Raw genomic sequence first — 13,242 nt, forward strand, 5'->3', positions numbered from 1 at the left:
CAAAGAGGCTGACCACTGTGGTCTACAATATGTAGAGAGTCAAATAGATTCAAAAGTGAGTTAACAGATTTCATGAATCTAGAAAAACTGGATTATAGAATTGGATTACAGCATAGACTATGCTCTGGATATATGGGAGATGAGGAGATTTTAGTTTGTGAACAAGGGGGTTTGAGATTTTAGACAGCAATCCTGACTGGTCATGGTAGTGAATGATCAATGGAGTAGTAGTTGGTAGAGTGGAACAAGGTGAGGAACCATAAGAGCAGAGTGTGAACTGAGTCATCAGTGAAGATGATAAAGTCTCTAAGAAGGTTCCATAGAAAAGCGGTGGTAGGGGGCAGCTAGGTGGCACAATGGATAGAGCTCTGGCCATGGAGTCAGGAGAATGTCAGTTCAAATCTGGCCTCTTGACACTGATTAGCTGTGTGACCCTGGGCAAGTCACTTAACCTTGATTGCCTCACCAAAAAGTAAAAAAAAAAAAAGAAAAAAAAAAGAGGTGGTAGGTGGTAACAACAAAGACCAGGATGAAGTGTTGTCAACTACTGGAACAGACTTTTAAGTGAAGAAGAATGGACTGTTGGTGGTAGATTAATGCACTGGTAGCAGTGCAAGGGGCAGTGAGGTGGCACAGTGGATACAGTTCCAGGCCTGGAGTCAGGAAGATTCGTCTTTGTGAATTCAAATCTGGCTTCAGACGCTTACTAATTCTGTGATCCTGGGCAAGACACTTAACTCTTTTTGCCTCAACTTCCTCATCTGTAAAATGAGCTGGAGAAGGAAATGGCAAACCATTCTAGTATCTCTGCCAAGAAAACCCCAAATGGGGTCATGAAGATTAAGACGCGACTCACATGACTGAACAACAACAACAAACAATGCTAGAGAGCAAGGCGCAGTCCAGTGACTTCTGTTCTGTCTTTGAGCTTAGGGTTGGGAGAGAAGATGAGCATTGTTGGGGACAGCCAGTTCTTGTGAGGTGAGTAAAAGGTTGAAGGTCGAGGTGCGATTTCCCACAATCTAGCAGAGTTCCTTAGGATTCAATAAAAGTGGCAGTTAGGGGCTTCCCAGTAGGTGAGACTGAGTAGAGATAAGGCTGATTTGGAATAAGAGTGTGTTGAAGAGGAGAGAGAAGAAGAAAGAGGGGGGCGGAGCCAAGATGGCAGAGGGAAAGCAGTGACTTGCTAGAGCTCTCCCCCAAAGCCCTCCAAATACCTACAAAAATGGCTCTAAAGAAATTCTAAAGCAGCAGAACCCACAAAAAAAACAGAGTGAAACAAATTTCCAGCCCAAGACAACCTGGATGGCTGATGGGAAAGGTTTATCACACTGGGCTGGGAGAGAAGCGAGTTCGGCGTGGGCACTCAGGCCACAGTGACCCTGGAGCAGGCCTCAGAGGACTGAATTGCGGGCAGCTGTGGTGGTTTCCAGACTTCTCAACCCACGAATGCCAAAGACAACTTAGAAGGTCAGAGGGAAAAATCTGTGACTGCGGTGAAAGAAGAAGCTAGATCTCAGCTGCCCCGAGGGAAGCGGCTGCCTTCTAAGCTTCGGGCCCACAGACTGAGGGGGAATCCAGTGGCTGATCAGAGGGGCAATGCAGGGTTCTCTTTGCCAGTGCTGAGGCAGGAATCTCTTGCTTTGCCCATGCTTGGATCTGGGTCCCAGTTCTGAGGGGCAGTCCTGGGGTGAGGAGGAGTGCTGGCATTGTGGAGCTTGTTGTGGCAGTGGAGAGGAAACACCTTGCCCCTCATTATAGCACCTTGGAAGAACTGACACTTTTCAGGTCCCTAGAAGTATCTCTGAAAACAGCTGTACACACCCCCGAACCTTGGGACAGTACATTCTCCACATTGGAAACAGACTCTTACCTTAACAAAGAGTTTAAAACTCAAATAATTGGTTGGGATCATGAGCAAGCAGCGCAAAAAGAGTCAGACTATATTATCTTAGTTTGGTGACAAAGAAGATCAAAACATACAACCAGAAGAAGACAACAAAGTCAAAGCTCCTACATCCAAAACTTCCAAGAAAAATATGAATCAGTCCCAGGCCTTGGAAGAGCTCAAAAGGGATTTTGAGAAGCAAGTAAGAGAAGTAGAGGAAAAACTGAGAGTGATGCAAGAAAATCATGAAAAGCAAGTCAACAGCTTGCTAAGGAGACCCAAAAAAATACTGAAGAAAATAACACCTTAAAAAATAGCCTAACCCAAATGGCAAAAGAGGTCCAAAAAGCCAACGAAGAAAAGAATGCCCTAAAGAGCAAAACTGGACAAATGGAAAAGGAAGTCCAAAAGATTACTGAAGAAAATACTTCTTTAAAAATTAGAATAGAGCAATTGGAAGCTAGTGACTTTATGAGAAATCAAGACACTGTAAAACAAATCCAAAAGAATGAAAAATTAGAAAACAATGTGAAATATCTCGTTGGAAAAACAACTGACCTGGAAAATAGGTCCAGGAGAGAGAATTTTAAAATTATTGGACTATCTGAAAGCCATGATCAAAAAAAGAGCCTAGACATCATCTTTCAAGAAATGATCAAGGAAAACTGCCCTGATATTTTAGAACCAGAGGGCAAAATAGAAATTGAAAAAATCCACCAATCTCTTCCTGAAAGAGATCCCCAAAGGAAAACTCCTAGGAATGTTGTAGCCAAATTCCAGAGTTCCTAGGTCAAGGAGAAAATATTACAAGCAGCCAGAAAGAAACAATTCAAGTATTGTGGAAACACAATCAGGATAACACAAGATTTAGCTGCTTCTACATTAAGGGACTGCAGGGCATGGAATATAATATTCCGGAGGGCAAAGGAGATAGGATTACAACCAAGAATCACCTATCCAGCAAAACTGAGTATAATTCTTCAGGGGGAAAAAATGGTCATTCAGTGAAATAGAGGACTTTCAAGCATTCTTGATGAAAAGACCAGAGCTGAATAGAAAATTTGACTTTCCAATACAAGACTCAAGTAGAACATGAAGGAGAAATCATAAGGGACTTATTAAAGTTGAACTGTTTACATTCCTGCATGGAAAGATGATATTTGTAACTCATGAGACCTTTGTCAGTAGTAGGGTAGTTGGAGGGAAAAAATTTTATGTATGCATATATATATATATATATATATATATATATAGAGAGAGAGAGAGAGAGAGAGAGAGATAGATAGATAGATGGATGGATAGATAGAGGGCATAGGGTGAGTTGAAGATGAAGGGGTCATATCTGGAGAATAAAATTAAGGGGTGAGAGAGGATTATACTAGGAGAAGGAGAAAGGGAAAGGTAGAACGGGGTAAATTATCTCACAAAAAAACAGAAAAGAAAAGGCTCTTACAGTGGAGGGGAAATGGGGGAAGGTGAGAGGAAATGAGTGAATCTTATTCTCATAGGATTTGACTTAAGGAGGGTATAACATACACACTCAGTTGGATATGGAAATCTTTCTTACCCTACAGGAAAATAGGAGGGGAAGGGGACAAGACAGTAGGGGGATGATAGAGAAGAGGGCAGATTGGAAAAGGGGGTAATCAGAAGCAAATACTTCTGAGGAGGCACAGGGTCAAAAGAAAGAATAGAATAAATGGGGGGGGCAGGATAGGATTAAGGGAAATAGAGTTAGTTTTTCACAGCATGTCTATTATGGAAGTGTTTTGCATAACTGCACATGTATAGCCTATATTGAGTTGCTTGCCTTTTCAATGAGGGTGGGTGGGGAGGGAAGAAGGGAGAAAATTTGGAACTCAAAGTTTTAAAAACACATGTTTAAAAAAAAATGTTTTCACATGCAACTGGGAAATAATACAGGAAATGGGGTACAAAAATCTATCCTGCCCTACAGGAAAATAGAAGGGGAAGGGGGGAGAGGTAGCAGGGAAAGCAGACCAGGGGAAGGGGTATTCAGAATGTATGCCATCTAGGGGTGGGGGGAGGGGTGAGATGGGGTGAAAATTTGGAACTCAAAAACTTGGGGAAGTAAATGTTGAAAACTAAAAAGAAAAAAGAACAGAATTTAAATTTAAAAAAGTACTGACTAAAAAAAAAGAAGGAAAAAGAGAGGATAGGGCAGGGTGGGGTGGGGTGAGGGAACTAGCAGGTATGAATAACAGGAATAAAGAAACTAAATTAGGAGGCAAAATAGAGGCCATCTTTTTACTTGAAGAAATTAAAGCGTAAACATGGAGGATATTAGAGAGAACACACACACAGATCAAGTCCAAGATTAATATTCTTAACAGAACAGCAATGATGCTCCCTCTCTGTTTAGTTGGTTATGTAATGGCCCCTTCTTTATTGTTCCTAATTCCCAAACTTCCCCTCTCTCGATGCCATAAACAAAGCTAGTTCCAAGGAACCCTATGTGCCACAGGCATCATATCATCCCATGCCAAGAGGCTCACACAGGCATCTTTCAAAGCACGTATCCTATTCTAAAGGTCCAGAGAGGAAGTGACTAAAGGGAGGGGAGTTCCTGTCACTTAGGGGAACAAAGAGAAGTCATTAATAAGCATGGGGAAGGGCTTTTCAATTGACTAGGTCAAGAAGTGTGGTGGAAAAGAAAGGAACTGGATCTCTTATTGTGCACTCCATCCATGCCCAACCCTAACTGCTACAGAGGAAAGAAGAGGAAGGAAAAGAACAGCAAATGAATCATGTATCTAAGAAGCAATCAGTTGATTAATTGTAGTTATTTGTAGGTACACACATCCAAGGAGAAGAATGACCTGAAGCAGTATTTTCCTGGTATCTCACTAGGACTTCAAGGCCTTTAGAGACTGTCTTTTTCAAACTGTGAATTAGAGTGATGAATGGGTTGGTCCAAAGACATTGACAAGTAACTCAATTCTTCTAAGACCTACACTCTGATGCTTTATGCTGCAAACCCCATCTGTGCAAATATATCAAAAGATGCACTTTGCTCACATATGAAATGTCCCTATTATATTCAATTATACTATGACTCTATTATAATCAATCAATCAAGGAATCAACATGCATTTATTGAGTGCCAGCATATTGGGAAATGTACCAGGTTCTAAGGTCACAAAGACAAAAGTGAAACAATACCTGCCCTTAAGGAGTCACTCTCTAGTGAAGACAACATGTACATAGATAGGTATATACTAAATAGATACAAGGGCCTTTTGAGGATAAGACACTGGTGATTGGAGAGAATCAGAGGTTTTGTGTAGAAAGTGGTGTTTGAGAGGCAGCTGGATGGCATAGTGCACAGAGCATCAGCCCTGGAGTCAGGAGGACCTGAGTTCAAATCCAGACTCAGACACCTAACACTTAACTAGCTGTGTGACTCTGGGCAAGTCACTTACCCCCAATTGCCTCACCAAAAAAAAAAAATGGTGTTTGAGATGAGTCTTCCAGCAAATTAAAGACTCTAAGAGGCAGGTGAGGAGAGACTGAGTTCTAAGCATGAGGCAGAGAGATAGGAGATGTAATGTCATAGATGAGGAACAGTAAGAAGATTAATTTTGCTGGACCATAGGGTGTGTGAATGGAGTAATGTGTAGTAAGCTGTGGTCCCTGGTTGTGAAAGGTTTTAATGCCAAATAGACAAGCTTATATTTGAATCTCTGAAGTAATAAATAGCCACTGTAGTTTACTGAGTAGGAGAATCAGACCTGTGTCTTATGAAAATCACTTTGGCAGCTAGTTGTATGGAGGATGGAATGGGAAGGGGAGAGATTTGAAGCAGGAAACAATTAAAGAGACTGTTGTAGTAATCTAGATGAAAGGTGATGAGGGCCTGAATTAAGGTGGTAGCCTTGTGAGTAGAAAGGGTTGTATGAAAGAGGTGTTGAGGAGGTAGAAATGGTAAGATCTTAATCAAATGTATAGGTGGGGTAAGAGTAAGGAATGTGAGAGTGAGGTTGATTGAGATAGAGAACCTGGATAATTGGAAGGATGGTGGTAGAGAAGGAGCCCTCAAAAGAAATAAGAAAGTTTAGTAGAGAGATGGATTTGAGGATAATGAGGATAATGAGGATAATGAATTCTACTGTAAAGATTCTGAGTTTGAGATGTCTAATGAGAAAATGTAGTAAAGATGAAACAAAGAAGGATATTACCATGACAGCCTCCATGTTCACTTTCCATGTCGCGCCACTTTATAGCTCTGAGGTTTCCTTCCCAGGATGCATTTGGCATGGATCCAGGGACACCTGTAATGTGGATAAAGGAGAAAGATCAGAAATAAGAGATGTAGAAAAAGAGATAGTTGAAGATTAGCATCAGACTACAGAAAAATGAAACCTGCTTCTTTACATTCATCATTAACCAGAATATTAATGTTTCACTGATGACTAGAACAAAGTAAGGTTCTATACTTTCATTTTTGTCGTCTGTAAAATTGGGGGTGATACTTGGAATATTAAATCAAAGGGATATGAGGAAGAAAATGCTTTTCAAACCTTAAATACTGTGAAATTTCATTATTTTTAAGATACAGATCCTGTCTTCAAGGTATTTACCACCTAGAAGATATAATACATACACAAAAAGAAAAATGATACAAGGCAAAATGTGGTAAGTGAAAGGAAGAGTTACAGATACTGCTATGAGGAATCTGAAGAGGGTGTAATAACTCTGAGGCACAGACATTAAATGTCATGAGTAGAATATGATGCTAGTAAAAGTTTGAGGTAGGATTTGAACCCACATCTTCTAAGACTCAAAGCCTAGAACTCTATTCACTTTGTCATTGCTTCTATGGTGCTGTTATATGTGTGTGTGTGTGTGTGTGTGTGTGTGTGTGAGAGAGAGAGAGAGAGAGGGAGATCAAAGAAAAAGTTACTAAACAATTATGTAATAGCTTAGCAGGAAATGTATTTTAAAACAATTTTGAGAGTAGTACATGTAGACCTCTATTATAAAGCAGCAATCAACAAAATCATCTGATTTTGGTTTACACACACACACACACACACACACACCCCAAAAGTAATCAGAAACAATGTAACATAACAACCCAGTGTTTGATAAACTTGAAAATATAAATTACTTAGGAATAATCTAATTGATAAAAACTGCTAGAAAAATTGGAAAGTGATCTGGCAGAAATTAGGCTTAACCAACATATTCCACAATATAATTAAAGATCAAAGTATAAAAAAATTAGAAGAGAAGCAGATCATATACTGTTTACAGTTATAGCTAGGAGATGTATCCTCAACCAAAAAAAAAAAAAGGATAGAAATAATTGCTGAAGATAAAATAGAAAACTTTAATTACATGAAATTGAAAAGCTTCTGTACAAACAAAATTATTCCAACCAGGAAAAGAAGGGAAGTGGTCGAATTGGAAGAAATCTTTGTATCAAATTTTTCTGACAAGGCTTTGGTATCCAAGATACATAAACAATTTAAATGTATATATGACCAAAAGCCATTCCTCAATAGGTAAGTGGTTAAAAAATGTAAACAAATAATCCTCAAAAGAACTTCAAGCTATTAATAACAATGAGAAAGAATGTTCCAAATTACTAATAATAAGAGAAATGCAAATCAAAGCAACCTTGAAGTTTCCCTTCAAACACTGCAAACTGGCGAAGATGACAAAAGATGGGAATAGTCAATGTTGGAGGAGTTGTAGGAAGGAAAATAGGCATGCTAGTGCAATGCTGGTAGAGCTACAAACCAGTACAACTTCTTTGGAGGCCAATTTGAAAAAGAATTAAAATGTGCAGGCCCTTTGACCCACAGATTCTGTTACTAGTTACTAGATTCTGTTACTTATACCCCAAGGAAACCATTTATAAGAAGAAAGTTTCCATATTCCCCAAAATATTTACAACGGCACTTTTTGTGATAGCAAAGAATTGAAAACAAAAGTAGGTGCTTACTTATTGGGGAATGACTCAATAAATTGTGGTACATGAATGTAATGGAATACTACTGTTCTGTAAGAAATGACAGATACGGTTAATACAGAAGCACAAAAAATTCTATATAAACTGAGGTAGAATGAAATAAACAAAGCCAAGAAAGCAATATTCACAACTACAACAATGTAAATGTAAAGAACCACACGCACACACATCAAAACTGAATGTTGGAAAATTAATACTCCCAAACCCACCCTTTTGCAGAGGTGAGAGATGCACAAATGTGGCACAATGTACTATTTTCAGACTTTTTCAATGTATTGGTCAACTGATCCTGATTTTTTTCCCCCTTCTTTGTTTTTAAAAGCATACTATTTTCAGAGTACACTTGCCAAAACAAATTCAGGAACTATATAAACTAAACTCCAAAAAAACTTTTTATACAAATAAAATCAGATTCAAATAATTGGAGAAATATTAATTGTTCATGGGTAAGCAGGGCCGATGTAATAAAAATGACAATTTTACCTAAACCAAAAAAATTTTTTTACTGAATTAGAAAAAAATAATAACATTCACTTGGAAGAATAAAAAGTCAAGAACATCAAAGGAACAAATGAAAAAAAAATGTAAAGGAAGGAATTTTAACAGTACCAGATCTTAAACTATATTATAAAGCAGGATTCATCAAAACTATCTGGTACTTGCTAAGAAATAGGAAGATAGATCAATGCCTGGTGGGCAAGGCCGTGCTTCTGAAAAACATAGCTAGGAACAGCAGAGAAGATCCAAAGAGAAACCAACATTTCCCAAGCAATAGTACTATAAACAATTTGTCAGAATGTTTCACCATTGTGTCTATCAGTAACCAAGACAGGCTTTTCCCTTAGGCCCTCTTTTCTCTATATAGACACACTCTTTTGGTGACTTCATTAGCTCCCATGGGTTCACTGACCATTTTCTTTGCAGATCACTCTTGGATCCTTATATCCAACCTTAGTGTCCCTTCTGGGCTGAAGTCACCAGCAGACTACTGGGCATTCTCATCAGATGCACTATAGGCATCTCAAACTCAATGTGTCAAGAACATAACATAACTCTTTTCCCTACACTCCTGCTTCTGTCAGGGGCTTTCATCATCCTTCTAGTCACTGAGATTTACAACCCCCAAGCCATCTTCTACTCAGCACTTTTCCCCAGCCTCATATTCAATCAGCTGCCTCATCTTATTGATTCCACATCTCCCACATTCATACCCTTCTCTATTCATGTGAATACTATTTCAGTTCAGACTTTCATCACCTCTTGCCTACAGTATTTGAACAGTTTTCTAATGAGTCATATGTCTGTCCCTCCTCCAAATCCACCCTCCACACAGCTGGCAAATTAAAATTCCTAAAGCTCGGGTCTTGACCATGTTACTCACTACCTTGCTCAATAAGCTCTCTTTTTGCTTGATAAAATATCAACTCTTCCATTCACCATATAAAGCCCTTCACAACTGGGTTCCAGACTACTTCCCAGGATTACTGAATTTCGTTAGGCTTCACACATCCTACATTCCAGACAAACTGACCTACTTCTTGTCACTTATCTACAACATTCTATCTACTGTCCCTATCCATGCCTTTGCATAATAAGGTATCTTCCAAGTCTGGAAAATACTTTTTTCCTATATGCAAGATATGGATCAAGATTCCAGATCTTCTGGATTCTAAGCCTACTATTTCATTGTTCTATATCTAGAAGCTTGGCATTACTTCAAAGGGTGATGGGTAGGTCAGATGATGTTGTCCTGAAGGAGTATGAGAAAGCTTTCAGCCTTCAGGCCAAATGAAATGCTTGCCTGCAGCCAAGTAAAATGCATGAATAACCTACAAATGCTTGTGTACATCACAGTAATCAATTTGTCCATTAATATTTTACCTTTCTCTTCAAACATTCTGAAGGCTTAGTGAGAGACTTTTGAACAGCATTTAGACTCTGAGACTGTACTGAGTTTTCTCCCTTATGACCATAAGACAGTAAAGAACAATGATTTGATCAAGCAACTAGGGATGTGAACCTCTGGAAAAATAAAGAGAGAGAGCTTCAATCAATGTAGGCTTGGGGTTAAGCCTGAGGCTCTTGGTCCAGGAGTTCTGCTTTATCTTTCCAAATATTTTGACACTTGCTCACAATGCAATAAAAGTCAGCTTATCTTTATCTGGAGACAAAATCTATTATAAAAATCTCAGCAAATAGCAAGATTTAAAGAGAGCAAGAAACTCCCTAGAATATGTGATGCTAGTTTGCCAGTCTGCAGTGAGGTCAGAGGAAGAGAAGGCAGAAAAAAGTTAAATTACCTAGTTCCCAAAGCAGCAATAAATTTTGTCCAGGCCCTTTGTTGATCTAGGTAACTGGCTGTACCTCAGGGCTCCAAAGTTTTCCCCTAACCTAAATCCTTTGCCTTTTCTAGCAATTTTTTTTAACCTTATTAATGGAAGGCACTGCCCATAAAACAATGGACCCAGTCACTGCAAAGTTTTTTAGTAACCCCAGGAAAATGCAAGCTCTTTGAGGTGTGGAATTTGTCCTTTTTTGTCTTTACAAACATAGGGCCTAGCAAAGTGCCTGGTATAGAGTTGGTTGAGTTTTTTTTGTTTTTTGTTTTTTGTTTTTTAAAGCTTTGTGGAACTGAATCAAATGTCTCGTAACACAAATGATTACAAAAACATTTTCCCCCCTCAGAGGAACAACGTCATTATTGGTTAGTTGGCATCAAATAAGTTACAGGATGTCATAAAAGTAAAATGGCTATAAACTTCTACAATAATTTCAAATAGTAGTTGTATTTCAAGTCCTAAAAATTTGGCAGACATTTATTCATATTGATTATACGAGGCTCAAAGTGCTATCATAAATACACACAATTGCTTCATTTAAAATAAACATGATAATTATAACAGTAATTTTTTGTCTTTGAATTTTAAAGGACATTTTGATGATAGTTTGAATGGCCCTGATCCCTCAAAAAAGCAGTTCAGATAAGTCTAAAATGAGGGCTTCCTTTTTCTCTTGATAAAATTTCACTGTAACAAACAGGGTCATTCAAAATGTTTAAATGATTTATAGCCAGACTCAAATTCGGGTTCATTCTTTTTGAAAACACACATAACAGCATCTAAAAACTTGCATATCCATCATTCTTTGGATTCTGGTCCCCATGCTCATTTTCTTTTCTTTGTTCCCTACACTAAAAACAGGCTTTATCTAGGACCTGGAGCCATCCTATCTAACAACATTGATCCCTATTGATACTAGACCAAGGTTCTTAAGCTGGTTTGTGAACCTGAATCTTTTTTCTTTGTGTATTTGAATAACTGGTTTTCTTTGAAATCCTATGTATTTTATTTTATGCATTTAAAACCATTATTCTGAGAAGGGGTCCATAGGCTTTATCAGGCTGCCCAAGGGGTCCAGGACACAGAGGTTAAGAACCTCTTGGGTTAGACTATATACCCTGAACCTTTCCTTGTCTCTTCTTTCTCAATCCCAGGATGGACAAGTCCTCTCCTCCAGCTATTTCTGAAGTCCTAGAATTGCCAGAGCTCATCCTCAAAAGCTTTCTTTTTTACTGTTATGCCACAATTAGAGGAAATGCTTGGGACTTTCTCACTCCACTTCTAAAGCAAAGGGAGAATGCTGTTCTTTCTTAGGTAGATCACCCACAGCTTAGTAGAATTTCCATTGTCTTGGACCTTCGATAAGCAAAAAAAAAAAAACCAAAAAACAACAAAAAACAAAAAACTGATGGCTTTTAAGATTCCTCTGGTCTCTAAATCTATGATTCTAAGATTATTATCAAACAGGGAAAGAAAGGAAATCACTTAGGGGAGAAAATGGTCCTAGGATGTGGGAGAAAATGGAGACAAAGGCATGGAACCCTGGATGTTGAGGAGTCAGATTGTATGTATGTGTGTGATGAGGATTAAACTGTACATGATTTCAGGGAAATTCGGTATAGGTACTAGAGATCCAAGAAAGAAAAGAAACTAGAAAAAAATTGGTTATTTTATATATATATATATATGTATGTATATAAGTAATACTGATTGCAGTATGGATTGCTTACTGTTTATATATTTTCAGTAGCAAAATCACCACAGGGCAGTGCAGTAAGAAAAGTACTATGTCTGGAGTCCAAAGATCTGAGTTCAAATCCTCCCAAGAGTGTAACCCTTGGGCAAGTCATTCAACTTCCTAGAGCTTATCTCAGTTTCCTTACCTGTAAAATGAGGGGACTGGGCTTCATGGCCTCAGAGGTTCCTTCTCTCTCTACATCCATGATCCTGAACCAGATTAACTTTTGTGTTTTTCAAGGTTGAGACTAGTAGAATCTAAACTCCTTGAAGGTAGAATTGCTTTCATCTTTGTATCTAGCCCAAGGAGGGGTCCCTAATAAATGGTTACTGAAGTATAGTAGAAGTCAGGTAGACCTTCAGAGTGAGATGTTTCTTTTTTTCTTTCTTTCAGATTTTATTAATTTATTTTTAGTTTTCAACATTCACTTCCACAAGATTTTGAGTTCCAAATTTTCTCCTCATCTCATCCCTTCCCCCCCACCCCAAGATGGCATGCATTCTGAATACCCCTTCCCCTAATCTGCCCTCCCTTCTATCTCTTCCCCCTCCCTTCTCTCATCCCCTTCCCCTTCAATTTTCCTGTAGGGCAGGATAGATTTCTATACCCCATTGCCTGTATATTTTATTTCCCAGTTGCATGTGAAAACAATTTTTAACATTTGTTTTTAAAACTTTGGGTTACAAATTTTCCCCCTTCCTCCGTCCTCACCCACCCTCACTGAGAAGGCAAGCAACTTGATACAAGTTATACATGTGTAATTATGCAAAACACTTCCACAGTAGTTATGTTGTGAAAAACTAAGTATATTTTCCTTCATCCTATCTTGCCCTCCATTTATTCTATTCTCTCTTTTGACCTTATCCCTCCCTAGAAGTGTTTGCTTCTGATTACCTCCTCCCACAATCTGCCCTCCCCTCTATCATCTCCCTACTCTCTTGTCCCCTTCCCCCCACACCCTATTTTCCTGTAGGGTAAGATAATTCCCATACCCAATTTAGTGTGTATGGTATTTCTTCTTTAAGCCAAATCCGATGAGAATAAAATTCACTCATTTCCTCTTACCTTCCCCAGTTTCCCCTTCAATGTGAAGGCCTTTTCTTGTGTGTTTTATGTGAGATAATTTACCCCATTCTACCTCTCCCTTTCTCCTTGTCCCAGTATAATCTTCTCTCACCCCTTAATTTTATTCTCTAGATATCACCCCTTCATCTTCAACTCACCCTATGCCCTCTATCTATCTATCTATCTATCTATCTATCTATCTATCTATCTATCT

At 38.6% G+C, this 13,242-nt stretch overlaps 1 protein-coding gene across 2 annotated transcripts in view; it reads right to left on the reverse strand.

The window, feature by feature from the left end:
- The window catches only part of LOC114023401 (N-acetyllactosaminide beta-1,6-N-acetylglucosaminyl-transferase-like), an 85,078-nt gene that overhangs the window by 45,759 nt on the left and 26,077 nt on the right, over nt 1-13,242 (reverse strand). For both annotated transcript variants that reach the window (XM_027836122.1, XM_027836043.1), the window contains exon 2: nt 6,088-6,180. In XM_027836122.1, the coding sequence (XP_027691923.1) occupies nt 6,088-6,180 (93 nt within the window). The remainder of the gene's footprint in view (nt 1-6,087; nt 6,181-13,242) is intronic.

Source organism: Vombatus ursinus, unplaced genomic scaffold, assembly GCF_900497805.2.
Source record: "Vombatus ursinus unplaced genomic scaffold, bare-nosed wombat genome assembly UNPS02000577.1, whole genome shotgun sequence".
Classification (NCBI taxonomy): domain Eukaryota; kingdom Metazoa; phylum Chordata; class Mammalia; order Diprotodontia; family Vombatidae; genus Vombatus; species Vombatus ursinus.